This window comes from Arabidopsis lyrata, assembly GCF_000004255.2.
Source record: "Arabidopsis lyrata subsp. lyrata unplaced genomic scaffold ARALYscaffold_8, whole genome shotgun sequence".
NCBI lineage: Eukaryota > Viridiplantae > Streptophyta > Magnoliopsida > Brassicales > Brassicaceae > Arabidopsis > Arabidopsis lyrata.
Window position 1 is genome coordinate 15,911,486 of NW_003302548.1, and position 25,340 is coordinate 15,936,825.

At 35.9% G+C, this 25,340-nt stretch overlaps 6 protein-coding genes across 17 annotated transcripts; 3 read left to right on the forward strand and 3 right to left on the reverse strand.

The window, feature by feature from the left end:
• The first annotated feature begins 773 nt into the window (after positions 1 to 773).
• LOC9302056 lies at positions 774 to 3,070 on the forward strand. 8 transcript variants are annotated; one of them, XR_002330042.1, is made up of 7 exons: positions 780 to 1,359; positions 1,476 to 1,587; positions 1,671 to 1,768; positions 1,864 to 2,003; positions 2,490 to 2,567; positions 2,702 to 2,745; positions 2,859 to 3,070. XR_002330042.1 is itself a non-coding variant. In XM_021016172.1 (5 exons), exons 1-5 carry the CDS (start codon positions 1,111 to 1,113, stop codon positions 2,923 to 2,925), a joined length of 489 nt encoding a protein of 162 aa, XP_020871831.1. In that variant the 5' UTR covers positions 777 to 1,110; the 3' UTR covers positions 2,926 to 3,070. The 8 variants fall into 8 exon arrangements, 1 of the variants encoding a protein (XP_020871831.1); XR_002330046.1 differs by lacking the exon at positions 1,476 to 1,587 and having other exon boundaries at positions 774 to 1,359; positions 1,708 to 1,768; XR_002330047.1 differs by lacking the exon at positions 1,476 to 1,587 and having other exon boundaries at positions 774 to 1,359; positions 1,708 to 1,768; positions 1,953 to 2,003.
• Positions 3,071 to 5,276: 2,206 nt separating this feature from the next.
• LOC110224292 (F-box/FBD/LRR-repeat protein At5g53840-like) lies at positions 5,277 to 7,460 on the forward strand. Its single transcript, XM_021010321.1, has 4 exons — positions 5,277 to 5,529; positions 5,786 to 6,669; positions 6,758 to 6,898; positions 7,004 to 7,460. The coding sequence occupies exons 2-4, from the start codon at positions 5,791 to 5,793 to the stop codon at positions 7,313 to 7,315; spliced, it is 1,332 nt and encodes a 443-aa protein (XP_020865980.1). The 5' UTR covers positions 5,277 to 5,529; positions 5,786 to 5,790; the 3' UTR covers positions 7,316 to 7,460.
• Positions 7,461 to 7,708: 248 nt separating this feature from the next.
• On the forward strand, positions 7,709 to 12,087 carry LOC9300339. The gene is made up of 15 exons (XM_021010316.1): positions 7,709 to 7,901; positions 8,003 to 8,168; positions 8,386 to 8,436; positions 8,526 to 8,726; positions 8,822 to 8,920; positions 9,008 to 9,063; positions 9,282 to 9,393; positions 9,528 to 9,707; positions 9,799 to 10,023; positions 10,490 to 10,663; positions 10,738 to 10,899; positions 10,976 to 11,101; positions 11,210 to 11,392; positions 11,482 to 11,580; positions 11,661 to 12,087. Exons 2-15 carry the CDS (start codon positions 8,046 to 8,048, stop codon positions 11,886 to 11,888), a joined length of 2,019 nt encoding a protein of 672 aa, XP_020865975.1. The 5' UTR covers positions 7,709 to 7,901; positions 8,003 to 8,045; the 3' UTR covers positions 11,889 to 12,087.
• Positions 12,088 to 13,792: 1,705 nt separating this feature from the next.
• On the reverse strand, positions 13,793 to 16,150 carry LOC110227619 (F-box/FBD/LRR-repeat protein At1g51370-like). The gene is made up of 4 exons (XM_021022400.1): positions 15,851 to 16,150; positions 14,586 to 15,492; positions 14,346 to 14,486; positions 13,793 to 14,227 (listed from the first exon to the last, which is right to left on the reverse strand). Exons 2-4 carry the CDS (start codon positions 15,465 to 15,467, stop codon positions 13,937 to 13,939), a joined length of 1,314 nt encoding a protein of 437 aa, XP_020878059.1. The 5' UTR covers positions 15,468 to 15,492; positions 15,851 to 16,150; the 3' UTR covers positions 13,793 to 13,936.
• A 154-nt stretch (positions 16,151 to 16,304) lies between these two features.
• On the reverse strand, positions 16,305 to 19,320 carry LOC110227620 (putative FBD-associated F-box protein At5g53635). The gene is made up of 3 exons (XM_021022407.1): positions 18,941 to 19,320; positions 18,484 to 18,635; positions 16,305 to 18,232 (listed from the first exon to the last, which is right to left on the reverse strand). Exons 2-3 carry the CDS (start codon positions 18,568 to 18,570, stop codon positions 17,384 to 17,386), a joined length of 936 nt encoding a protein of 311 aa, XP_020878066.1. The 5' UTR covers positions 18,571 to 18,635; positions 18,941 to 19,320; the 3' UTR covers positions 16,305 to 17,383.
• Positions 19,321 to 19,538: 218 nt separating this feature from the next.
• On the reverse strand, positions 19,539 to 25,265 carry LOC110225664 (putative FBD-associated F-box protein At5g53635). 5 transcript variants are annotated; one of them, XR_002329888.1, is made up of 5 exons: positions 23,470 to 24,636; positions 23,241 to 23,381; positions 22,803 to 23,151; positions 22,485 to 22,604; positions 19,539 to 22,175 (listed from the first exon to the last, which is right to left on the reverse strand). XR_002329888.1 is itself a non-coding variant. In XM_021015526.1 (4 exons), the coding sequence occupies exons 2-4, from the start codon at positions 24,388 to 24,390 to the stop codon at positions 22,864 to 22,866; spliced, it is 1,350 nt and encodes a 449-aa protein (XP_020871185.1). In that variant the 5' UTR covers positions 24,391 to 24,398; positions 24,658 to 25,265; the 3' UTR covers positions 22,618 to 22,863. The 5 variants fall into 5 exon arrangements, 2 of the variants coding, with proteins under 2 accessions (XP_020871185.1, XP_020871183.1); XR_002329887.1 differs by having other exon boundaries at positions 19,539 to 22,595; XR_002329886.1 differs by having other exon boundaries at positions 19,539 to 22,604.
• Positions 25,266 to 25,340: the final 75 nt, after the last annotated feature.

Below are 25,340 nucleotides of genomic sequence, written 5' to 3' on the forward strand. Positions count from 1 at the left end.
CACAAGAAGTTGTCACGACAAGCATTTTATCCACCAGATGGAGGAGTCTCTGGCTTTCGGTTCCTTGTTTGGAGTTGGAAACCCGAAAATTCTCAAATCTCAATGCCTTTGCGAGTTTTGGTGACAGGTTTTTATATTCCAATAGAGTATCACGCATAGATAAGCTTACGTTGATTATTGATGAATATGATGCATATTCTCTCACTCTCACATCATGGATCGATGCATCAATTAAGCATAAGATCCAACATCTACATGTTAGAAGTAATCTAACGACTTATTTTCTTAAGATGCCCCCAAGCTTTTATGTCTGTGAAACACTCGTATCCTTAAAACTTCATCGGCTGAAGTTGGCTAGTGCTGAATTTGTTTCCTTACCTTGTCTGAAGACTATGCATTTACATTACAATATATATCCCAATGAGGCCAGTTTTGAGAGACTTGTTTCATCCTGCCCTGCCTTGGAAGAGTTAGAGATTTCCATATTATATAACGATGCAAAAATGTATCGGGTGCACTCTCTGTCACTTAGGAGGCTCTGTTTACTACGATCTTCCTTCCGGTTTGATTCTGTTGTGAAAGTTGTGATTGATGCTCCTGTATTGTGCTCTCACTACAAAAAAAGTCCACATTAATAGCATATGAGGATAGCTCGTTTTCTCCGATTGCTATTAAAGATGAGTTGTTATTTTGGTAACTATATAATAGCGTTTAATAAATGCTAAAATAAAAAAATTCTTTAAAAAAATCTAAAATGATTTATTTCGCTAACGCTTTGTCAAAATAATTCACTTAGCGCCCATCTCCCTACTCATTTCCCCCTTTTCACTATGAGAAAAACCTCTCAAACCTAAAAATTTCAGACCTGTTTTCAGACCCACAAATTGAATCTCTGTCGACGATTGTTGTTTACTCACCTCATTTCTTTTCTCCTCTCTTCTCTCAAATCCCCAAGCTTTCCCTGTAATTCGAAACCCTAATTTTGCCTCTCAATCTCAAAAAATACCAACTTTTTCTGAAATTCGAAGACTTGAGCCGTGTAAAGTAAGAAGATTGAAGAAAAAATCAATTTCTTTACAAAGTAGTGATTCTTGGATCTCGTCTTTTTTTATGGACACAATTAGGGTTTGCACGGAGGTTCCAAAATCTTTGAAATCAACTGCCCCGTCGTTCACAGAGTCACCTTTTGCACCGAAACCATCAATGGCTCCAACGAATTCAAGATCAGTGGCTACTCTTTGGCGACATCGTGCGGTCAACTACCTCAGATACACAATCTCTTCTCAAAGCTCAGACCTTTTCTTTCTCTCTCCTTGCCGTCTTTTACAGCCCCGTTTTGGTGCTCTGCCGACAATGAAGGTTGGGTTTTTCTATCATTTCTCTAAATTTCAAACTTTATTTTGTGTGCATCTCTGTTTTTTATTTCTACAAATTGAATTTTTCTTATCTTTGTTTCTGGGTTGCTCTTGATTCAGCTTTTATTGGTGAAGTGGATACACAATTTTAGGATTTTATTGTTTTAAATCTCATTTGAAGTTTAGGCGATTGTTGGATTTGATTGTTCATAGCTTATACAATCACAATGAGGTATTTCTCAGGGAACTTATAAAGTAAGTCAAAATTTTGTGATATAGAGATGGATTGTTGTTAATATTGATTTTGTGATATAGAGGCTCTTGAGTGTGATGGAACGTTTTTTGATTGAAGATGGTGGAGAGCTTGAGATTAGGATTAAGCTTGATCCTGTTTACGGCAGCATCACCATAATGTATGAGTGACTTCTCATTTTTATTTGTTACTGGAGTATTGACAATTGAATAAAAATTGTTTACTTAAAGAGGTTTGATGCGTCTATATATGCAGTAATACTGTTTTTGGAATGACAAAGACAGAACTTATATATATTGTTCTCGCCTTCTCGGAGGATTGATGATTGTTTTTGGACGTGACAGGGTATGGTGGTGGATACAACTTGTTATTGTCTTATGAATATGGCAAAATCGGTAAGACATTTACTTCCAAAAGCTTTTGTCTACTTTTATAAAAAAAACTAAAAGTATTAGTCTTTCGAAATGAAGTTATTATATTTGAAGCATAGATCTTATATTTAGTTTTAATGCTTAAGATATTTTTACAATGTTAAAGCTATATCTTGTTTAATTGGAGAGCTTGTCTTGTAGATATGGCCAAATTGGTAAACCATGTAAATTACAAAGCGTCATAGTTTATTTTTGTTAAGCATCGTAGTTTTTTGAAGCTTAAAGCATATGTTACTCTTAATGATTAGGATCTATTATAAATATTTAAGCTACCTATAATAAAGCAATGATTCATGAGAAATGTATCCTTTGATAAATGTATTTCTTATGAGTAGTGGACTTCTAGTTGTCTCAACATTCAGATTTGAGGCTCAGTTTCGATAACATGATGATGATGATGTCTCTATGTTAATTCTTGAGTGTTGTGTTTGTTTTGTGGGTTAAAAACAGATCAAAAGCTGTCTCTGGAAAGTCAAATCATTCCGTTTAGATACACCACTTGAACATAGAAAGTGCATCATCTGTCAAGTAAGTCCAGATTTTGTTTCATTGCTCTAGTCCAAATAAATTCTTCGTAGAAACCAATGTTTAGAATGTTGATAAAACAGATTTGTTGCTTAAGCATTAATTAATGTTCATGTGTTTGTTTGTTTGTTTGACAGGACGAATATGAGGCAAATGATCAGATTAAAAATTTGTCCACGAGGTACTTCTAACACTGATTAAATTTCTTAATTTAAAAATACATATCACTGACATGGTTTTTTAAACATCTTCTGAATGGTGTATGGAATGTTGGTCCTTGTTATAATGCCTTAGAAATTTTTCATACACATGCTTATTGGGATTATGCACGGGAATGCTAACCGGAAGGCGAAACACATAGAGGAGACGAGATTGAAGTTTGTCTTGTTATGATGTTCGCTTTATTTTGTTTAAAATTTGGTATGATGTTATGTAAAAAAGGATAATGTAATAATACGATTATGTATGTTGATGATTTATGAAATATAAAATTTATATTATAAATCCAATTAAATTTATTTTGCAAAACAGGATTCAATTATAATAATTATATAAATCAAATTAAATTTATATATCAAATATAAAAATGCTATAATACAAAGATAAAATAACACTAAATGTGTGCTATATTCAAGTATATTAGAGCATTCTATAACCGCTATAATTGAACGATCTATAATAGCATTTCAGAAAATGCTATCGTATGGGTGACACCTACCATAGCTGCCGATGTCATAGCATTTGTGAATTCGCTATGTTATACGTATGATAGCATATTTTTCGCGCTAACGATGAACATATTTCTTGTAGTGTCTTTGAGAATCAAAGATATTGTATCAAAAATCTTTATAGTAAACAATCTTGGGTCCAATGCCAAGTTAGATATTGATCTCAACTTTGGTTTGGAGGAACTTTGTGAAGAAAGTGTTTCGTCGAAAAGAAGTTGCATCCTTAGTTTTCTGCCCCGGATCTCTAAGGTCATGGATATGACGATATCTAAAGAAACTTTCAAGGTATGTATGTATTGGATGGGCACATTTTCTATAATGAAAATTTTCTAATCCATAATATATATTTTTGTTTGCTTTCAGCTCATTCATCAATATTCTAAATTAGAACCACTGCCTCAATTTGGTTACATGTCCCGTCTTTGTGTTTCTCTCGATGAATCCAGTTTGGAATGGTTGGCAAGATTTCTTCAGAGCTGCCCAAATCTTAAATCCCTCATCTTGCTGGTATATTTGATAAATCAAGTGATATTTTTCTCATTTCTATGAAATTTTTGTCATACCATTTCATTGTGTTTTTTCCTCATCTCCAGGAAGTTTTTGTCATATCATTTCATTGTGTTTTCTCCTCACTTTTTTCCTCAGGTAGATGTTTGTTATTATTACCTAGAGCTACGTTCCAAGGAGATAGATAGTAGTTTTCCATATGTTCCTGAGTGTTTGCTATCGTCTCTCGAGTTTGTTGATTTTCAACTCTCACGCGCGCCGAGGACAAGCTGAACAAATGAAGCTAGTAAGGTACATCCTAGATAATTCGGCAATCCTCAAGAAACTCACTTTACGTTTGGATAATCGTTCATCAAAAGATGAAATCTCTAAGGAAGTCTTTGAAATCCCAAAAAGCTCTACCAAGTGTGAAGTTGTCATAATCTGATTTGTAACGTGTAGAGGGGACATGTGATGTTTTTATTTGATATTTGTTATTTATTTGGAGCTTTATACATACACAACATCTAAAATAGTTTTTGTGGTGTGTGTAAAGACAATGTGAATATACGTAGCAGTTCATAGGGATGTTAATTGGGCTGTCCAGGTCCAAATGGGTCTGTCCAAATGGGACCAAGACCAAATAGGACCATGATAGTATAAGCCCAAATAGGACCGTGTCCAATTAACACCAAACCCAAATAAGACCATGACCAACTGGACAGCCTATGTGGCCCAAATAATATGATTTTTTATTTCCCGTCAAAACCGCAAAAACACATTTTCTCTAAAAATCGAAGAATTGCATTTTTCTGCTAAATCGTAAAATCATATTTTCCGCCAAACCTGTAACAATATTTTTTGGAGTAAAAATGTCAGTGTAAATTCTAATTTTTTAAAAAATAAAGAAAAAAATTTCTCCAAATTAGTAACCCTAATTTTTGAGGTTTATTGGACGGCTCATGTACAGATGGGTTTGGCCCATTTGTTTGTGGACCAAATGGGCTTCTAGCCCATACTGACCGCTTCGAATTTGGGCGCGACCAAATCCGGACAATTATAATTTGGACTGGTCTTGCCCATGGTTACGAAGCCCATTTGACATCCCTAGCAGTTCATGACAAAGGGTTATTGGTTGGTTTGGCTTTGGTTCTTTGGTAATGATGTTCTTTGACTCTTTGGTTTCTGAATTTCCATGGCGGCTCACAATTTTCTATCAGTTCAAATGTTATTCAACTCTGAGTTTTAAGCAAGGTTAAATTGAGCAATATTTATAGGAATTTGCGACATTATGTTAATAAACCGATTGAACTTTAACATATTTTCAAATTTTAAAATCTTTAATCTTCTCTTCCTGTTTAATAAAAGTCGTGATTTCAAATTTTGATTCTTTCCATTTTTAATTTTTTAAAAAAATTTCTAATACAAAATCTAGAAACCATAAACCAAAAACTTTATAATCCAAAAACCATTTAAAACTTGCAAAACATCCATGGCCTTAATTGTTCCTTTCTTGCGCTGTCAAAATTGCCAATTCTAAATGTTTTGATTTAAACCATTGGTCCGGGTCAAAACCAAATACACTTTATAAGTTATACTTAACGTGATATATAAAATGAAAAACGTGTCAATTCCAATTTCCATCGAAACCCTAAACTCTCAGTTATCGATATTCATAAAAATCATGTGCTACATGACCGTGGAACAAGACGAAGAGGTTTGATCTGCCGCGCTACTTAATCTCCATTCCGGTGAGTTCTTCTTCTTTCTTTGAGAATTGATTGATTTTTAGGCATCTTCATAATCCCTAAAAACCCTAACCTATAACAACCCTTCGCATGTGTTCTTCTTCTAGGGTTAGTTTGTCCCAATTTATCTGTGTCCAAACTTTCTACGCATCCAGATTAGTTAAAAACAAGAGCTAGTCTGTCCGTGTTAAATTTTCCATTCGAAATCAGATTATAATTTTCTTTTTTGAAATACTTTTCTTAAAACTTGGTGATGCAGCAAAAATGGTTGGTAGAAAGAAAAAGACACGATCAGAGGAAGATAGGATAAACAACTTACCTGAACATTTGATATGTCACATACTTACTCTTCTTTCTACTAAGGATGCTGTAAGAACAAGTGTTTTATCCACAAGATGGAGAAATCTTTGGCAATTGGTTCCTATGTTGGATTTAAACACCTGCGAGTTCCGGTTGTTCGATGAGTTTGTGAGTTTTACTGGCAGGTTTTTTGATTTCCACAAAGACTCATGGATACAAAAACTATGTTTACGTATTCATAATCAGGCTGGTAATCTCACCTCATGGATAGATGTTGTGACTCGGCGTAGGATTCAGCATCTTGATATTAGTCTTGTTAACGTTTCTGCTGGCTTCGGTGACATACCCCTGAGCTTGTATACATGTGGGACATTGGTACACTTACGACTCTTTCAACTCTCCATCATTTACGCCGAGTTTGTTTCCTTACCTTGTGTGAAGACCATCGATTTACAATACAATCACTATCCCAATGAGGCCATTTTGGAGAAACTTATCTTAGGCTCCCCGGTTCTTGAAGATTTAACCATCATCAGAAGTTCGTCTGAAAACGCAAAGGTTTTACAAGTGCGTTCTAAGACGCTAAAGAGAATCCACATAAATGAGTTTGTCCATGTTGTGATTGATGCTCCTCTTCTTCAATGTCTAAAGACAAAATTTTATTCAACAAAGAACGTTAATATCATCAATTCGGGGTTCCCTGCCAAAGTAGATATTGACTTTGGTTGTTCGGGTAATGTGTTTGATCCAAATGATTTAGCCAAAAGAAGAGTAGTGATTCGTGATATTCTCTCTGATATTTCAAGGGTCAAGGAGCTACTTATTAGTGCTTTTTTTTGGAAGGTATCTATCTACATGTAAACATATAAATTATTTTTCCACAAAAGGGTTTCTAACGACCATTTTTTTTTTTTTTGGTTTTTGTTACCAGGACATCTTTCTAAAGTCGGAATCTGGACCATTGCTTCAGTTTTGTTACTTGTCCCGATTGAGCACTGTAATTTGTAACTCCGATCTGGGATTTTTGCCAAATCTTCTTAAGAGCTGCCCAAAACTAGAATCTCTTACCTTGGTGATGAATAGTTCTAACCTTGTAATTTTATGCATATAGTTTGTGAAAGCTTTTATGTCTCTCTACTTAACTTGTTTTCTTATGTTATTGTTTTTGTTTTCGCAGCAATTGGCTCAGAACCGAGTTTTCATACGTGGTACAAAGAATAATGAACCAAAGGTGACGTTTCAAACGATAATGATTCCATGTTTGGTATCATCGCTCAAGTTTGTGGTATTAAAAAGTCCAATCTTGGGGTATGAAGGAGAAATGGAGCTAATAAGATACTTCCTGAAGAATTCAACAATCCTGGAGAAACTGAGTGTAAATTTTTCTGGTTTGTGTTGGAGGAAAAGGATAAAAGCCACGGATGTCATTCTCAAAGAACTCCTTGCAATGCCAAGATGCTCTAGCTCTTGTCAACTACTTGTTGTTTAATTAGTAACTAAACATTGCTTTTTGAGTTTATTTTTGGTCGTTAAGCTGGTTGCTTTTAGGAGGGTCTTCTTAGGCTTTGCGCCAGAAAGCAAAATACAATTGTAGTGTCAAAGTCTTTCTTATGTTTCTTGGTGGTTGGTGTTCATGTAATCTCACAAATTTACCTATTCTATTCGAATTTGATGGATGCTTGCACAAAATTGTTCAAGTTGGCAACTAACGTTTTCAAATTGATGATATAAATAGTGTATTTGAAAAGAATAATTGATTTGATTTAACATATCTCACCAGACCAAACAAATAAATCCTCAATGAAGTAAACCGAAATTTCTGATAAAATCAGAAATCAAAGAACACTAAACCCAAACCGGATTAAATGGGTCAAAGATAGCTCAGCCCAATAGGCCCAAAAGGACCTGAAACGTCATCTTCACTCTCACGAGTAAGAAAGAAATTTGCCAAATGATTGATTCTGCAATTGCACAAGTTTCTCTCGTCGCTCTCACTTTTGTTCGTCTCTTCTGCGTCAAACATTTCCACCATTTTCGTTTCTTAAACCTTTCTTCAGCTCTTCTCTTCGTCAATCGTGGGTTCTCTTCATCATCTCTGTAAATTTTCTGGGTTACTTACTCTAGGGTTTTTTCTTGAGTCACATTTCTGATAAACCCTAGTTTTTTTTTTTTTCAGTGCGATAGTGGAATTGAAGTCTCTTCGGTGAGTTTCTTTACCAATGGAGACCGCTTCAAGCGTAGCTGCAACTCGTGGCGGTTCCCTTCAGAATCCGTCGCCGACGGCTCCGTCAAGAAAAGAATGGCGCGCCGTTTCGGATTCACAAGACACCACAGATTATGGGGTAACGTTTATGCTTCTGGGTTATGTTTATGTTTAGAGGAATGTGTAGACTGAATCTGAAAGTTTTGATTTTTCTTTTTTAAATACTGTTTTATCTGTTGATTTCACTGTGAGTCTTGTGGCTTTAAGATTTTCAATGTTTATGTAGAGAGTAAAGTGATTTGCTTTTGGTTGCTTCCTAGTTCATATTTCGATTGTCTTTGTCAAATTTTTTGCAGGATTTGGAACAGTTAAAGCTAAATCGGACAGATGAGAGAACGATTTATGAGGTTAATTACTTCTTTCTTGCAATGCCACTTAGTTTTTTTACGTATTGGAGAGTGGGAACGACATTTTAATGGGGCTTCTTGTAGCGCAGAATGGAAGAGAGCAGGATGGTTTTTCAAGTAGTGAGATGTTGCAGCAACAGATTCTTAATGTTTCTAGAAAGAAAGGAGAACTTCAGCAGTTGGAGATTGAGCTTCGAGCTCAGATGATTGCGAGACATGAGATCATGGAGATCCAGAGCAACTATGAATCTCAATTCACAGAGTATGCTAATGCTTCTGCTAGAATGCAGGTTAGGTTTCATTTTCCCGTGATATATTAGCGTGTTTTTTGTTTTATCGAGCTTTGTGTTCCATTGAAGTTAAAGGAATGTTGTTGAAATTTTAGGAGCAACTTCATGAGAAGGAGAGATCTATTCGGGAGGCAGAGAGGAAGTTAGAAGAGAAAGACAGAGAGCTACATGCAATTAAACTGGATAATGAAGCGGTATGTTGGTTTATACATTATTACTAGATTCTTTTCTGATATAAATCTGCATGATTTGTATCTAAGTTTTTCTTGTTCTGATACTAGGCCTGGGCCAAAGAGGGTATCCTAAGAGAACAAAATAAAGAACTTGCCTCATTCAGGTGCTGTTAATTCCTTATCTCTTTTCTCTTTGTTTAGTCTATCCGAGTTTACCTATTATACTGCATTTATCTGTTATTCTTCTATCTTATATTGGGTTCTGGTACTTTAGTTTTGAAAAACATTATATCAGGCCTTTGATTTCTACTTGTATAAGACGTTTTAGGCATGTGGTTTTAGAAAATATAACAGACTACATTTGCCCTTTCTTAATATGCAGAAGAGAGCGTGATCACTCTGAAGCTGAGAGGTCCAAAAATATACAGAAAATATCTGAACTTCAGGAGCATATTCAAGAGAAAGAGAGCCAGCTCAGTGAATTGCAGGAACAAGTTAGTTTTCCCTTGTTTTTGTGACACGATCAAATCTATTCAATCATGCTTATGGATCTATCAGTTTTATATCATTGTCATTTTTGAAATTCTCATTCACTAAAGCCAGAGTCCTTATCCTTAATGGCTTGTAGAATAGGATTGCTCAAGAAACTATCTTGTACAAGGATGAGCAACTAAGAGAAGCGCAAGGTTGGATTGCCCGTGCCCAAGAGATGGATGCTTTACAATCATCTACAAATCATTCGTTGCAGGCTGAATTGCGAGAACGTACTGAGCAGTATAACCAGCTCTGGCATGGTTGTCAGAGACAGGTCAGTTCCCTGAATATTTTCCAATTCCTAATTGGTTTTCCGTGAAACGATTCTACTCTAACCTTATGTTGTTCCTTGTCATTGAGTTTAGTTTGCAGAGATGGAGAGATTGCATGTGCATACAGTGCAACAGCTTCAGCATGAGCTTGCCAATGTAAGGGAAGCAGGTGGTTCCAAAACAAATTCCAGCGGTGCCTCCCAGACTATTCAGAACAGCGGGAACCAATTTGATGCTCATGGAAACAGCGCAGAAAGTGCAAACATTAGTGCAGATAACATCTCATCTTTTACTTCAACTGATGATAAGGCTACCCAGGTACATGTTTGTTTCTGTGGATTCTCTTAAATGATTTCCCTCTGTTTGACGCTTTCTGTTGGATAGCTTATCCACAATACGATGTTAGCTTGTGTTGAGATGAATCTGTACATTTGCTTATTCAGTTGGGCATATCAGCCAATTAAATTGTTAAACAGTAGATATTAAAACTGTTAAGCGAAAGTGAAATAATTGGATATTCCCAGGACACCAAAAAGTACTGTGTTGGAAATTAAGATGGCCAGTATAGAAGTTCTGTAATTTTGTATCTGTAAGTAGTTGTTTCATCTCTTATGTATTCAATCTAATGTTGATTATTCAAAATTCTAGATTTGTCATGCTCCACTTCATATTCACTATTCAGTACAATGGCTTGTATTCTTGAAGATGAAATTATCCATGCTGAAACACTTGAAATGGATCATATCCTAACCGTAACTGCCTTTTCTCTTGTAACTATTTGTAGAACAACCGTGTTGATAGGATGTCATCTTCTAATCTTGGGACGCATGGGTACCTCCAAGCGGGTCAGATGACCCCTCTGCATTCGTTTGTCATGCATCAACAAGATATTTCTCAGCTTGTTCAGCCTCAAGTCCCTTCACCTCATTTTGCACAATCAGTGTTGCTGCAGCAAAAGGTGTGAGCTTAAGAATGCATCTTTTGTTTCATTTTTATAGTTAATGACCATGGTCTTTCATTCTTTTTTTGTAGGCTGTACCTGATGGTTCACAGATGCCTATGCAGAATCATGTGCATCCATCTCAAGGTGCTCATGGCTTGGTACAGTCCTTTGGTCAAGGGTATGGAGATATTCAAACTAGCCAAGTAGCACAATATGGAGCTACGACACCATCGTCCTCTGTGAATGAACAGGTAGGGGAAGTTCTTATTAATAATTGAGGATATACATGTTCGATACGATACCGTCTTAGAAAGTACTCCTTAACAGGCAGTGGAATCTGGCAATGGAGATTATAATGGATCTAATCAGTCAGAGAATAACTTTCAAGACATTTCTTCACAATTCCGTGATGTGCTAAGGCTTGATTCCCATACCCATAATCAGAAACCTAAGGTATGCAAGCACTTATTACCTAGCAATTTTTCTTGGCTTGTAGAGCCTAGTTAGGTTGGATATAGGGAAAATGTTCTGAATGTTTGTGTTTTCAATCTCTCTCCCCAGGAAGCTAATGGTCAGGTTTCACCTGATGAACACAATGGTGCTAAATCCATTGTCCCTGAAACTCTAGTCTCATCTGGGAAACCTGAGAGGAACTCAGAGAGTGCTCTGCTGGATGAAAGGTCGCTTTTGACATGCATCCTCCGTACTATACCAGCTGGTGGAAGAATCAGAATCAGTTCAACGGTGAGCAAACTAATCATAACCACAATGAGGGATCAATTGAATTTGAAAATGCGCTTTTGTATAATGTCTGTTTCATATGTGCTATACAGCTTCCAAACCGTTTGGGCAAAATGCTAGCCCCTCTGCACTGGCATGATTACAAGAAAAAGTACGGGAAGCTGGACGATTTTGTTGCTAGCCATCTTGAGGTCTGTCTCATCCCAATTTCCAAACTTTTTGATGTGTTTATCTCAAAATTTTGAGATGCTAAACTGGTTTTCACTTGCAGTTATTTGCGATAGAGGATGACTACATTCAAGTTAGAGACGGTGCACAGAAAATGGTAGCAGCTTCAGCAGCAGCAGCCAAAGTGGCAGCAGCAGCTGCAGCGTCGTCATCCCCAAACTCCATCTATGTGGCTATGACTCCTATGGCTCAGTCCCTAGGGTTAAAGAAGAATGACAACAGAGGTAGGCAGAGCTCTGATTTTATGATGAAGCAACAAAGAAAGCTCTGATTTTACAAGTCAAGCTTTTGAAAGTAAAAGGCGTATTAGAGTGAGGCGAAACAATCTCCTATCTTGTTTTCATTTTTTGGTGTGAAGCTAAGAAGATATACATTCCTATTTACTTTTGCCCTTAATAGTATCCATGATTAAAGTCGACAATGTTTAATTTAACAAGCTTAAGAGTTGGCCATAAGAATTCAGAAAAGAACCAGCAAAACTCAACGCCTATCATAAACCAATCTAACCAAGTCAGCAAAACAAAATCTCTATAAAGAAGGAAATATGAATAACCGTTAACCAAGGCACAAATCTATCGACACTCGGATACACAGAGACTCACACTCAGACGGGATATGCAACTAAATATCGGCAGCGGTTCTACTTTGAGTATCGGAAGAGGACCTGGAACCAAACAAAAGATAGTGGATGAAAAAATGAAGCAACGGTTTTGCTATAGAATGTTGGTTTAAGAATACTGTTTGTCCAAAAAAAAAAAATAATAATAATAAAAAGAATACTTGCATACTCAATATCTTATTTATACTACTTAGTAGTACTTATTGTTATACCGGTTTAAGGAAGAGAAGAAAAGAGTAAAAACCTCCTCAAGAGAATTAAGAACATAAGCAAAGAGTAATAAACTTGATTGCATAAAAAACAACATGATTTCTTTACAAAAGTACCTAAAAATAGTTTTTACTTTAAGGAACCAAACATACGAAAAACCTACACATGCATTTCCTTGGTAGCAAGAACTTCCTACATCAAACTGATTAATAAAAGACAAATCTTTTTACCAATCATAGTACGACGACTTGACATGTGCTAGAGCGTGGGATTTTGAGGAGTTCCTTCAAGATATCATCTTTTCTTGGACAATAATAAAAACGTAGAGTAAATTTCTTGAGGATTGCTGAATTCTCTAGGAAATACTTTACTAGCTTCATTTCTGCAACATATCCTGAGAATGGGATATCGTAATTAATAAACTCTAGCGACGATAGCAATATAGGATGTGTCAATCCGTTTTGCCAAAAGAAATAGTTACTTAAGGAGCTAGATTTTATTATCTTGGATTTTTGATTGGTAATCATAAAAAATATTAATTTTTTACTGTTTGTGTAGTTTCATATTTTTAAAAATTTTAGTATGTGTTACATAATAAAATAAAAATAATAAACACTTTTCTTTTCTTCAAAATGAGTAGTATTTTGGGTTTTGACGATACTAGTCATTTTTATAGTAGATAAACAAACCTTTTCTATGTTATTAGAGTTTTACATTATGATGTTTCGTTTTTATTAATGTGGCTAAGGATTCTTATTATGGGTTTCTTAAGAGAATCCTTACAATTAAAATTTAAAAGTAATCAAAATAAATAAAATCAACAAATAAAGTTAAGAATTGTTAAGAGTTGGCTCTAATATATGAGGTTTAAGGATTGTTAAGAGCCCCATATGTCAAAATTTAAAATTAAAAAATTTGTAAGAGTCACTCATGGGACTCTACCATTGGAGATTGTCTGAGATTTCTCTAACATTTAAAATCATAAGCTGCCATGGAAATTCAGAGAGTAAGAAGCAAAATAAATGGACAACAAGATAGAAGGAATGTGAAGTTGTGAACCAATCCAAAGCAGAAGAAGACTTAGCCATGGGAACAGCTTCCAAATAAGTAAAGCATTGCTTAACTTGTTTATAAACAACGTTCCTTAGATATTTTGACGAGCCAACCAAAGGGGATAGTTCTAACAACCTTTATAAACCACATAGAGACTAAGAATTCTAGTTAACAACTTCGAAGTTAGGCTAGGGTTTTTCAAACTCTTAGTGAACATTCTTAAAAAAGTCTTAACATTCTTAATTTAAAAAAGTCTTAACATTCTTAAAAAAGTCTTAACATTCTTAATTTAACCGCTAAATCTGGGTTAAATTGACATGTCTAAAAAAAGTCTCAAACAATTCCATGGCTCAAAAGCCAAATATCCTCCAAAATAAACAAGTACAAACCAAAAGGTTAACATTCAACTAAAAATATTCAGCAATATCTTTTAGTAATTAAAGAACAAGGACTTCACAACCGGTAGAGTATCTTGGCATCTCAACGAGTTCTTGAAGGAAGTCACCCTTTGCCCTTTTGGAATAGTGAAGATCAAGCCTTAGTTTCTTCAGCATTGTTGAATTCTTCAGCAAGTATCTTATTAGCTCTCTTTCTCCTTCATACCCCGAGATCGAACGTTTCAGTTCCACAAACTTTAGCGATGATACCAAACACTGAGGCACTGCTGAAAACACCACCTTTGGATCTTTCTTCTTCTCACGACGCATGTATAGTTCCTTGACCAATTCCTGCAAAAACAGAGGAAACGAAATTGAGTAAACAGCTACATAAAAAGCTTTCCCAGAAAAAAGAAAAAAAGCTTTCACAGACATATGTGTAGCGTAAATCAGAGCTATATTTCATTACCAATGTGAGAGATCCTAGTTTTGGGCAGCTCTCAAGAATGAGTGGCAATAATTCAAGATCAGTTTTAGTAAATCTAGCATTCAAGCTGGATAGGTTTCGAAACTGTTGCACCGGTCCCGATTTCGAGTATAGAAAGATATCCTGGTAACATAAGTAAACACATAAAAATGTTATGGTAAGAAACTTTCTTGGAAAAACTTTTCTTTTATATATAATATACTCAAACGTTTGAATTTATACCTTCCAAATACCATTACTAATTACTAGCTCCCTCACTCTGGATATATCGGTGATGAGGTCATGAATCATGCTACTATTGTATGTCCTATGGCTTAGGTAGACAACATCAATATCTAGTTTGGTAGAGGATCCCAAATTGATGATCTCAAAGTTCTTTGTTCTGCAAATCATAGTCCTTAAGCACTCAAGTAAAGGAGCATTAATCACAACTCCAAATTGATCAATGTGGATTCTCTTTAACGTTTTAGAGCGCACTTGTAAAACCTTTGCATTATATGCTGGATATCTTTTGATGGTCAAATCCTCTAGAACTGGTGAGCCTGAGATAAGATTCTCCAAAGTGGACTCATTGGGATATCTAACTTGATCTAAAAGGAGGATCTTTAGACAAGGTATGGGAACAAACTCGGCATTAACTAAGGTGGCTCCATAGAGTCGTAAGTGCACCAGTGTCTCACAGGTATATAACCTCAAGGGTGGTATCTTATCAGGTTGATAAGTGAGATCGAAACTAAGATCGATATGCTGAATCCTACGCCTAGCCACAGCATCAATCCATGATGAGATATCACACATACCATGATGATGACCAATAGAAAAATGGAGTTTGCGTATCGATGACTCATTGTCTGAATAAATAAACCTATCAACAAAACTCACAAATTTATAAAAATTTGAGAATGCATAGGGGTTTAAGTCCAATCCAGGAACCCGTTGCCAAAGATATCTCCATTTGGTGGACAAAACACTTGTTCTTACAGCGTCCTTGGTAGAGAGATGAAAAAGTATTTCATAAATCAAATGTTCAGGTAACTGGCTTATCCTATCTTCCAACGTTGAGACGTTGTCACATATTTTGGTTTTCTTCTTTCTACCCACCATTTCTCTTTCTTCACACCACTATAATCTACATTTTAAAAATGGAAGTTTCAGAACTAATCATCTAAGTTCGAAGAGATACGGACACATAGCTTGCATCAAACTAATTAAGAGATACAAACACATGTAAATTACGACCAGCCCTAATCCAAATTTCAATCAAGTAGTCTAGTGAAAGAGAAGACCTAAAAGCACATGGATGATTAAGCAACTATTAAAAAAGAAGAAGAAGAATAACTAAAACCTCATAGATGAAAAAGAATCAAGACACAATAAAAACAAAAAAAAAGAAGAAGAAGAACTAAAAATACATGGATGAAACAAAAAAACACATGGATGACTAAGAATCAAACAAAATTATAAAAAGAAGAAGAAGAAAAACGCACCTGGAATTTAAATTCCGACCGCCTACCCGATTAGGCGGTCAAAATTTATCTACTGCGACCTCCTTAAACCATTAGACACTTAAATCATGCATTAATTGTCGAACTGGTTTATCAGCCGCCTAAAGCAATTAAGCACTTAGAATCAACAATCCGCCAACTAGCTGATTTGTTTACAAAATTTTACTAGGTCTCAAAAGATTCGACTTTAGATTCATCGAATTTTATATGAATGTCCACAACACAGTTTGTAATAGTATTTATAGAGATGACTTCACTAGTTGATTCTTCGTAATTTCGATGTGGGACATTTTTAGTTAGATTTAGAATCATTAGTTGAATAACACTAGATTAGTGTTGGATTTCAATTCTATTAAAATCCATCATTGAATAACACCATCATAGCTTTTGGATATATATATATATATATATATATACGTTTAATAAAAACATTATCCTCAATGTCAATTTCAAACATTTTTAATTTCGTAAGAAGTATTGGAGACGAGTTTGCTGTCAATGGCAATGGTACGTAGGCAACCTTCACAAAGAAAGAACCAATAAACAACCAACTCTCCGGTTGGACTAAACCGGAAATCCCAATTTTATTCATATTGTTAAATCTGGTCTAATCCTGGTCTTTTTGGTTAAATAAGTACACGTGACTATCTATCCATAAAATTTAGTATAAATCGATCCGGCTTTATATTGGGTTGGGATTAAATTCGTTTTCACTCAACGGTAAGCAGCACAAAATCAAGTTTAATCTCATTTTCAATTAAAATTCTTCATCAAAAGTTAAGTTTTAGTAGCTCATAGTAAGAGATTTCAAATTTGAGCTGATAGAAGAACCAAATGAGATGTCATTGAAATTCAGAAACCATGCAAGTAGCAAATAAAAAATAAGATACAAGAAGCAAAATCAACAATGAAACTAGGACGCAAATTCAGTTTGTCTTTTCATAAGAAGACCTCACAATCAAAGGAAGACGACTTTACATTCGGTAGACCTTCTTAGGATTTTGAAGAGTTTCTTGACAAAGTCATCTTGATTATGAATTGCATTACAATCAAAACGTATAGTGAGTTTCTTGAGGATAGCCGAATTTTCGAGGAAGTACCTAACTAGCTCCATATCTGCAGCAAGTCCCCGTCGCACTTTGCAATCAACCAACTCGAGAGACGATAGCAAACACTGAGGCACATGTGAAAAACTGGACTGATTCATCATCTCTTTTGAGAACATTTCCCCATAGTCACCATCATAGCATACCTGAGGATAGAACGGAATATTAAAATACAATGAGAAAAGGTACATAGAATCTTCATAGAGATGAAATAACTTATTGGGTTTAGAAGATCATCAACAAGATGAGAGATTTCAAGTTTGGGAAGCATTCAAGAAAGGTTGGTAACCATTTCGAATGGGAATAATAGAGATCTACTAGTAGGCGGGACATGTAACCAAACTGAGGCAACGGTTCTAGTTTCAAGCATTGACAGAGGAGCTGGAACAAGAAAATAAAATGATATGTATCAGAAACAATCATCATAGAAAATGTACATGTCCAATACCGGAATTGACATAGATACCTTGAAAGTGTGGATATGTATGAACATATACCTGATCTTTGAAAGCAGTGTGAGAAAACTATTTCTCGTGGATAAAATATATGCTTCCATTACAAACAAAACAGGGCTGAGATCAAGATCTAACTTGACATTGGGATCCATATTGGTTATTATAAAGCTTTCTACTAAGTTATCATAGATGCCCAAAAAATGTAGTCGAGGGGCATCAATCAGAATTCCTGTACCAGACTCACACACATATATCTGTAGACTTATAGTGAGTCTCTTCAATGACTTAGAGAGCACCCGAAAGACAGTTGCCTCAAAAATAACATGTATAATCTCTAACTCTTCAAGGACAGGGGAGGATGAGACAAGTCTCTCAAAGGTGGCCTCATATGGATATCTAATACAGTTTAAACGCATGATCTTCAGACAAGGTAAGGAAAAGAACTCGGCATCAGGCAAGGCCACCAGATAAAGTTTTAAGGATACCAGTGTCTCACAGATATAAAGGCTTATGGGCATCTCATTAAAATGAAGTGGAGGTAAAGGAACATGTAGATGTTGGACCTTACGCTTAACTGCATTATCAATCCATGACGTGATACAAGGTGTATCATCAACACCATCACCATTTTCAAAAACAGAAATAGTTACCTCCAGTTTGTTTATGGATGAAACCCTATCAGAATCGAAAAACGTGTCACCAAAACTCTTGAAGGCATTGAAATCAGAGAAATCTCGGGAAACCAAATCCAAACGAGGAACCCAAAGCCAGAGACTTGTCCATCTGGTGGATAAAACGCTTGTCTTAACCAGGGCCGGCCCATGGGTAAAGCCCATGAAGCAAGGGCTTTAGGCATCAAATAATTATAAGTAGTTTTAGGGGCATCAATTTTTAAAATGTTACTGTGGTCTAGTGGTTAGATTGAAGTCTTTTGTTGTACAGATCATGGTTTCGAATCTCATACATGTTAAAACTTGTATTTTTTTTTTATAACAGCTTTTGCTAATGGGCCAAATTTTTTTTTGCTTTAGGCACTCAAATAGTTTGGGCCGGCCCTGGTCTTAACACTCTCCTTTGTGGGAAGATGAGAAAGAATCTGACATATCAAAGGATCTGGTAATTGGCTTATCTTATCTTCCATCAATCCCTCACACTAAATCCTTTTGGAACAACTGAACAAGCCTGATTCGATTTCCCTCTACCAACCTGCATACCAAAATTGAAAGCGATTTGGAATTACAAAAACAGAGTTTACGACCAACATTTAATCAAACAAAAAAAAAACCTAGCTCACAGATGAACAACAAAAAAAAAAAGATTATCATAGATAAGTGCTGAAGACATGTATATGGTGGCATGAGAGACTGATTTGGTAATAAAACTCTCCGTCAGTGGAATAGTGTGATATAAAAACAAAACTACATTGACATTAAGTCAGGCTAGGGTTTTCAAAGTCTTCTGACTGAATAAAAAAAAAAAAAGAGGATGAAGTAAGAAAAAGAAGAACCTACAGTGTTTTTGCTGAACAGGATGAATCACTTGCCGGAACTGTATCGAAAGGAACACTATTAGAAGAAGAAGAAGAAAGGACGCATCGGAATGGAGTTTAATAAGCACCGGGAATGGACGCATCGATCCAAGTGCCTTTACCACTGTGAATGAATTAATGGCCCTTGATTTCGATCGCCTTTTCCACTCCTTTGTCACACAATTTCAAGTGCAACCGGCCAAAAAAGTTGTTGAATAAACCTTCTTTGTTATTAACGTTTTAAATTAGCATGTCCGATAGGTCAATTAGTTGATGATATACCGGGCCGGCCCAAACTCTCTGGATGCTTAAAACAAAAAAAGTTTAGCCCATTAACAAAATCTGTCAAAAAAGCAAAAAATACAAGTTTTAGCATTTATGGGGATTGAAACTATGACGTGGACATACCACTAGACCACAGTAACAAAATATTGTTCAGACAGACCACTAGACCACAGTAACATTTTCAAAAATTGATGCCCCTAAAACTAGTTATAATTATTGCTGTCTAAAGCCTTTGCTTCATGGGCTTTAGCCATGGGCGGCCCTGATGATATACATAACAAAGTCAAAAACTCATTTATATACACATACTTTTTTTTTTTGTAGGGATTTATATACACATACATGTTTAAGAAATAAACTTCTTCAAGTTCTTTATAAGAAAGACAAATTATAAACTTCACTGCATAAAAGACATCATGATTTCTTGCAAAAGTACCTAAAACAGTTTAATCTCTATTTCACTCCAAAGAAACACCTACATTTCTTGTGCAGCAAGATATCAGCTGACTAAACCAGTCCAAAGACTTCACAATCGACGGGGCGTCATGGGATGTTCAGGAACATCTTGATGAAGACTTATCTATATAAACATTCCATTGCGAACTTAGAGTCAGTTTCTTAATTGCTGAACTCTCCATAAAGTAACTTACTAGCTTCTCAACTATTTCTGAAGCATATATCTCCTGATATTGTTTTTGATATCAACAAACTCCAGCGACGACAAGAAACAGTGAGGCACAGCTGATAAACTGATTTGATTATATTCATCTCCTTAATATGAATCATCTTACAATTATCAAATACCTGAGGGAAAAAAAAGAGAGGATAAACATATAACGATAAAATATGCAGAATCTTTTTAGAGATATGAATAATCATCACCAATACGAGGGATTTTAGATTCGGGCAGTGCTCAAGAAAAGGTTGCAACCAATCTAAATCGGATACGCAGAGTGTAACTTGTAGGCGAGACATGTAATTATATTGAGGCAGTGGTTTTACTTTGGAATAGTGATGAATGACCTGAAACCAACTTAAAGTATTGTGGCTAAGAGATTTTCATTAAAGAAAAACACACATGCATGTGAAGCAATACCCTGCATTGACAAACACATACCTTGAAAGTGTCTTGACATATGATCATCCTGATCTTTGAAACCCGACCTGAATTAGAAAACATGTCACCAAAACTTGCAAAGGCATTAAAATCTGGCGATTTTTGGAATTCAGATCCACACAAGGAACCGAAAGCCAGAGACTTCTCCATCTGGTCGATAAAACGGTTGTCGTAATAATGTCCTTTATGGGAAGATGATCAAGTATGTGATGTAATATCAAGTGATCAGGTAACTGGCTTATTCGATCTTCCTTCAACCTACTACTCAACTCGTTGACACGAGCCTGTTTCGATTTCCCTCTACAAGCCATGTGTTAATACTTAATTCTGTAGGAGCAAAAATTGCAACACTACGAAAGATGATTGAAATTTACGAAATCATAAACCCAGAAAATAACAAGTGGAGGCGAGTTATAAAACTCTTTCCTTAACTCTTTGAATCACCCATAGTGCGACGGGAATCTAAGATTCAAGAGTCCCAAGATACAACCACACTAATCGATTTCGCAAGCACTCGAAACTCGATTCTACACGAACAACAACTCTACGATACTCTCAAAACTTACTCTCAAAACTTGGAGATTTGATGGAATTTTTGATTTGATTCTTTGTGTATAAACGTATGTTTGTTGCTCTCTTTGTGTATAAACGTATGTTTGTTTTTTTCTCTGTTTTCAACACAACAAAACAACATTTATAGAAGAATGAATTTTGTTGCCTTCAACCAATTCCACAACAAATTCTAATCAAATCATTAGTGGGAGTGAGTGATTAAAACTCCACCATTCCATGGTTTTAGGCTTTGCCCACCCTACCACCATTAGTGATACTAGGCTTTGCCCACCCCACCATTTCTCTTCACCATTTCTTATTTTACTAAGCCTATTTGGCTTTAGTGAAAATAAGTCCAACAAATTCTTCTGTATAAAATATTCAAAAATGAAAACTTAAAGTTCCAGATGCCAAGTTAATAGGGCACACATATGCTTGCAACCAACACTTTCGGTTCAAGTTCCAGTGAAAAGAAATAATTCAAAATCCATAAATTAACATCAACATTCGCAACATGACGAAGAAGACTCATCATGTTATATGAAAAAAGTAATTACAGTGATAGAGAGACAACAAACCACATTGAGACAAATTAGGGTTAGGGTTTCAAGGTGTTATGAAGATGACTTTTCACCCAAGAAAAAGGTAAAGTAAGAAGAAGAAGAACCTACAGTGTTTCAGCCAAACAGGATGAAATCACTTACCGGAACTGTAGATCGTGATCTCACCTATCGGAATGGAATCACTTGCTAGAAATTTTAAATCACTTGCCGAACTCTATGAAGCCTCGAGTCAGTAGTTATGTTCTGCGGTATATATAATGTGTTTATAACACAAAAGCCCAACATTCCAACTCAATATGGGTTAAAATTGTTTTCTATATGGGCCGTAATGAAATGTGTTATTAGCTAAGAGGACTAAGAAGATCAGAATTATACTTGCAAAATTTCATTGCCATCTTTGCTCCTATATTCTTTCTATGGATGGATTCGTGGCGGAGACGGACCTGGAGTTGAAGCTCAAATCACTCATCCGTATCCCTCATAACTCCAAATAATCTCTCAAAACGACAATGCCTGTTCGTATTCCGGATTCGGGTTGGGATTCTGTTTCGAAGTTTATATATCACTCATCTTAATGGATTTGGATTCACAGCCGAATCCCAAGTCAGAGCTTATGTCACCCACTACTCAAACAATATCTCACTTAACGTATTTTGTTAGCCTCCAGGATGATCATCTATGAATGGAGTCAGATCATACACCTAAACTCAAAGTTCAAGAACCAAACATTAATGGACAGTAGATCAACCTCAAGAACGCAACAATCACATATCATAATCAAGTAGACACAAACTCTGTTTCTCCAGTGTGAATCAACATAGAATCAACTAAATCTACATCAAAAACAGCAAAGATTGTGTTTTAGGGCTCGATAAAAGCTTCTAGCAGTAACACTTCAACTCTACAACTTAAAATTTGAAGCTTACAAACCAATGGCGCAAGAAGAACTAAGTTCGTGTAAAATCCATATAAAAACAGAGATTTTCTCAAGCAAAGAGACAAGATCCAACCTTGCCGGAATAATAAGCCAACAATCCTTAGGATATTCGCAGCTTATGTCACTCACTACTCAAATAATATCTCTTGTCAGTTCTATGGAATTGGATTCCCAGCCGAAGCCGCTGCAAGCACTGATACCACTCATTACTCAAAAAATCAAACTAACTTCATTGCTTAACTTGTTTATAAACAACATTACTTAGATATTTTAACCAGCCAAAAGAGGGTAGATTAGCAACCTTAATAGTCTCTAATAGTTTCTTGCAAACATGGCTAACAATTTTCATCCGTATCTCTACTCCAAAAGAAACATAAACAAAAGACTACACCTGCATTTCTTGTGAGGTAAGAACTTAAGCTTCACATGTTCTCTCTCTAGCCTTTTACATATCAATATATGACGACTTTGCATTTGGTAGAGCGTCTTGGGAGGTCCAGGAGAGTCTTTATGATGTGCTTTTCATCTGTACAATAGTAATTCAAACGTACAGTCAGTTTCTTGAGGATTGTTGAATTCATTAGTAAGAACATTACTAGCTGAAGTTCTGCAGCATGTCCTGAGATGCCTGTTTTGATATCAACAAACTCAAGCGACGACAACAGACACTCTGACACAGTGGAATAATTGAATTTACGCAGCTCTTTGAAATACATCTTCTTAGAGTTAGTATTCCATACCTGAAGAAGACAAAGAGAGGAGAGAAGGTAATGAAAAGATAGGCAAAACCTTCCACAGATATGAGAAATAGGGTTAGGCAGATCCTCACCAAGATAAGGGATTTCAAGTTTGAGAAGCTCCCAAGAAAGGTTGGTAACCATTTCATATCAGATACACGAAAAGTAACACGCAGGGTGGACATGTTACCAAACTGAGGCAACGGTTCTATTTTCGAGTATTGACAGATAAGCTGGAACCAAAAATAAAAATAATGTAGCTTAGAAGCTTTCATGATAGAAAATGTAAATGTCATATAAAACCGGAATGGTCATATATACCTTGAAAGTGTCTCTACATAAAGTCATGTCCCTGACCTTGGAAATCCCGTGTAGAAAACTGCGGATGGTACTTCTCCTCGATGAAATGCTTGCTTCATCAATAACATCCAAACCAAAAGAGAGAGAGATATCTACCTTGGCATTGGAATCCACATCGTTTATTATAAAACCCTCTGATAATTTATCATTGATTCTCAAAAAGCATAGTCGAGGAGCATCAATCACAAACCCCGAACCAAAACCCTGATCATCTTTGCGTGTTTTTATTGTAAGCTTCTTTAATGACCTAGAGAGCACTCGAAAGACTTTTGCATTATCATTCACACACCCGGAAATCTTTAACTCTTCCAAGACAGGGCAGCAAGTGACAAGTCTCTCAAAATTGGCCTCTTTGCCATACAACATATATTTCAAATGCAGAGTCTTCAGACAAGGTAAGGAAACAAACTCGACACCATCCAAGGTTACATGAAAGAGTTTCAAGGAGACCAGTGTCTTACAGGTATAAAGCCTTAGGGGCATCTTAAAAGAACAGGGAGGAAACCAAGCATCTAGATGTTGGATCTTACGGTTTATGGCAGCATCAAACCATGGCGTGAGATAAGAGGGAACATCATCTACACCTTTCCTTAATCCAGTATCACCAATAAATAACTTAACTTCTAGTATGCATGAAACCCTATTGGAATCGAAAAACTTGTCACCAAAACTCTTAAAGTCATTGAACTTTGGGAGGTGCCAACATGCCAAATCAAAACTAGGAACACAAAGCCAGAGACTTCTCCATCTGGTGGATAAAACGCTTGTCTTCACAGTTTCCTTTGAGGGAAGATGAGAAAGAATGTGACAAATCAAAGGATCAGGTAACTGGCTTATCCTATCTTCCTTCAACCTCTGATTCAACCCTTTGGAACAAGCCATCAATTTTTCTGTTTTCAGACAAAGAAATCTATAAGAAATGATAAAAATTTCAGACATAAATTGCAACTAACACTAATCCTTCAGTACAACTTCCAGTGACGAATAAAGAAGAAGAGTGTGAGAGAGAAAAACTAAACCACATTGATTCAGGCTAGGGTTTTTCAAGGTCTAATGAAACTGATAATAGAAAGACAAAAAGAGTAAAGAAGAAGAAGAAGAACATAGTGTCCCTTATGCTACATCCAATATAAAAGAAGAAGAACCTACAGCGTTTAGGCCGAAATGCAATCACTTGCCGGAACTTTACGTCGTGATTTTCGCCGACGGGAATCTGGAAATTGGGAAGCACGGACCTACCACTGCAGACTTCTCTATAAGAGTAGTTATGTCCAAATTGGGTAATAGAATGAGTGTTTGTTTGTTACACAAAAGCCCAACAATCAAACATAGCCCACTAAATCTGGGTTAACATAATTGACATCTCTATACATTTCAATGCATTTTTTGTTTTTCTCCAGGATTGGTGAATTCTTCAGGAAGTATCAAATCTGCAGTCTCTGTAACCAAGACCGCACACTTTCAGATTTAGACGCTGAAGCTATGGCCATGAAAACAGAGAGCTACCTTCGGGGTAGGTTTTCTTATGAAGTTTACCTGTGAACCCTGCTTGTATTTTCCTACTTTTACATGATGACTGGTTATATTTCAATTCCTATTAAAGAAATTTGATGTTTAAAATAAACAATCAAACAAAATAAGGCAGCAAACACAAAAGAACATACAGAGTAAGTAACAGCATTGCTTAACTTGTTTATAAACAACCTTCCTTAGATATTTTGAGAGCCAAAAGAGGCCAGATTAGCAACCTTAATTAATAGTACTCACTCCGTTTTCGAATAGTTGTCGTTTTAACTATATGCACAAAAATTAAGAAACTATTAATGTTGTTA

What these genes read in the sequence shown, in the direction of transcription:
- LOC9302056 (XM_021016172.1), top strand. Translation starts at nt 1,111, where the DNA reads ATGGACACAATTAGGGTTTGCACGGAGGTTCCAAAATCTTTGAAATCA. An exon ending in GTGCTCTGCCGACAATGAAG is followed by an intron (nt 1,360 to 1,952) that starts GTTGGGTTTTTC and finishes TGGACGTGACAG; the next exon opens with GGTATGGTGGTGGATACAAC. An exon ending in ATTAAAAATTTGTCCACGAG is followed by an intron (nt 2,746 to 2,858) that starts GTACTTCTAACA and finishes ATAATGCCTTAG; the next exon opens with AAATTTTTCATACACATGCT.
- LOC110224292 (XM_021010321.1), top strand. Translation starts at nt 5,791, where the DNA reads ATGGTTGGTAGAAAGAAAAAGACACGATCAGAGGAAGATAGGATAAAC. An exon ending in TTAGTGCTTTTTTTTGGAAG is followed by an intron (nt 6,670 to 6,757) that starts GTATCTATCTAC and finishes TTTTGTTACCAG; the next exon opens with GACATCTTTCTAAAGTCGGA. An exon ending in AACTAGAATCTCTTACCTTG is followed by an intron (nt 6,899 to 7,003) that starts GTGATGAATAGT and finishes TTGTTTTCGCAG; the next exon opens with CAATTGGCTCAGAACCGAGT.
- LOC9300339 (XM_021010316.1), top strand. Translation starts at nt 8,046, where the DNA reads ATGGAGACCGCTTCAAGCGTAGCTGCAACTCGTGGCGGTTCCCTTCAG. An exon ending in ATGAGAGAACGATTTATGAG is followed by an intron (nt 8,437 to 8,525) that starts GTTAATTACTTC and finishes CTTGTAGCGCAG; the next exon opens with AATGGAAGAGAGCAGGATGG. An exon ending in TTGTTGCTAGCCATCTTGAG is followed by an intron (nt 11,581 to 11,660) that starts GTCTGTCTCATC and finishes TTTCACTTGCAG; the next exon opens with TTATTTGCGATAGAGGATGA.
- LOC110227619 (XM_021022400.1), bottom strand. Translation starts at nt 15,467, where the DNA reads ATGGTGGGTAGAAAGAAGAAAACCAAAATATGTGACAACGTCTCAACG. An exon ending in TTAGTAATGGTATTTGGAAG is followed by an intron (nt 14,487 to 14,585) that starts GTATAAATTCAA and finishes TTATGTTACCAG; the next exon opens with GATATCTTTCTATACTCGAA. An exon ending in AACTAGGATCTCTCACATTG is followed by an intron (nt 14,228 to 14,345) that starts GTAATGAAATAT and finishes CTGTTTTTGCAG; the next exon opens with GAATTGGTCAAGGAACTATA.
- LOC110227620 (XM_021022407.1), bottom strand. Translation starts at nt 18,570, where the DNA reads ATGGAAGATAAGATAAGCCAATTACCAGATCCTTTGATATGTCAGATT. An exon ending in AGGAGAGTGTTAAGACCAGG is followed by an intron (nt 18,233 to 18,483) that starts GCCGGCCCAAAC and finishes GCCCTGGTTAAG; the next exon opens with ACAAGCGTTTTATCCACCAG.
- LOC110225664 (XM_021015524.1), bottom strand. Translation starts at nt 24,447, where the DNA reads ATGTCTGAAATTTTTATCATTTCTTATAGATTTCTTTGTCTGAAAACA. An exon ending in TATGTAGAGACACTTTCAAG is followed by an intron (nt 23,382 to 23,469) that starts GTATATATGACC and finishes TTTTGGTTCCAG; the next exon opens with CTTATCTGTCAATACTCGAA. An exon ending in ACTTGAAATCCCTTATCTTG is followed by an intron (nt 23,152 to 23,240) that starts GTGAGGATCTGC and finishes TGTCTTCTTCAG; the next exon opens with GTATGGAATACTAACTCTAA.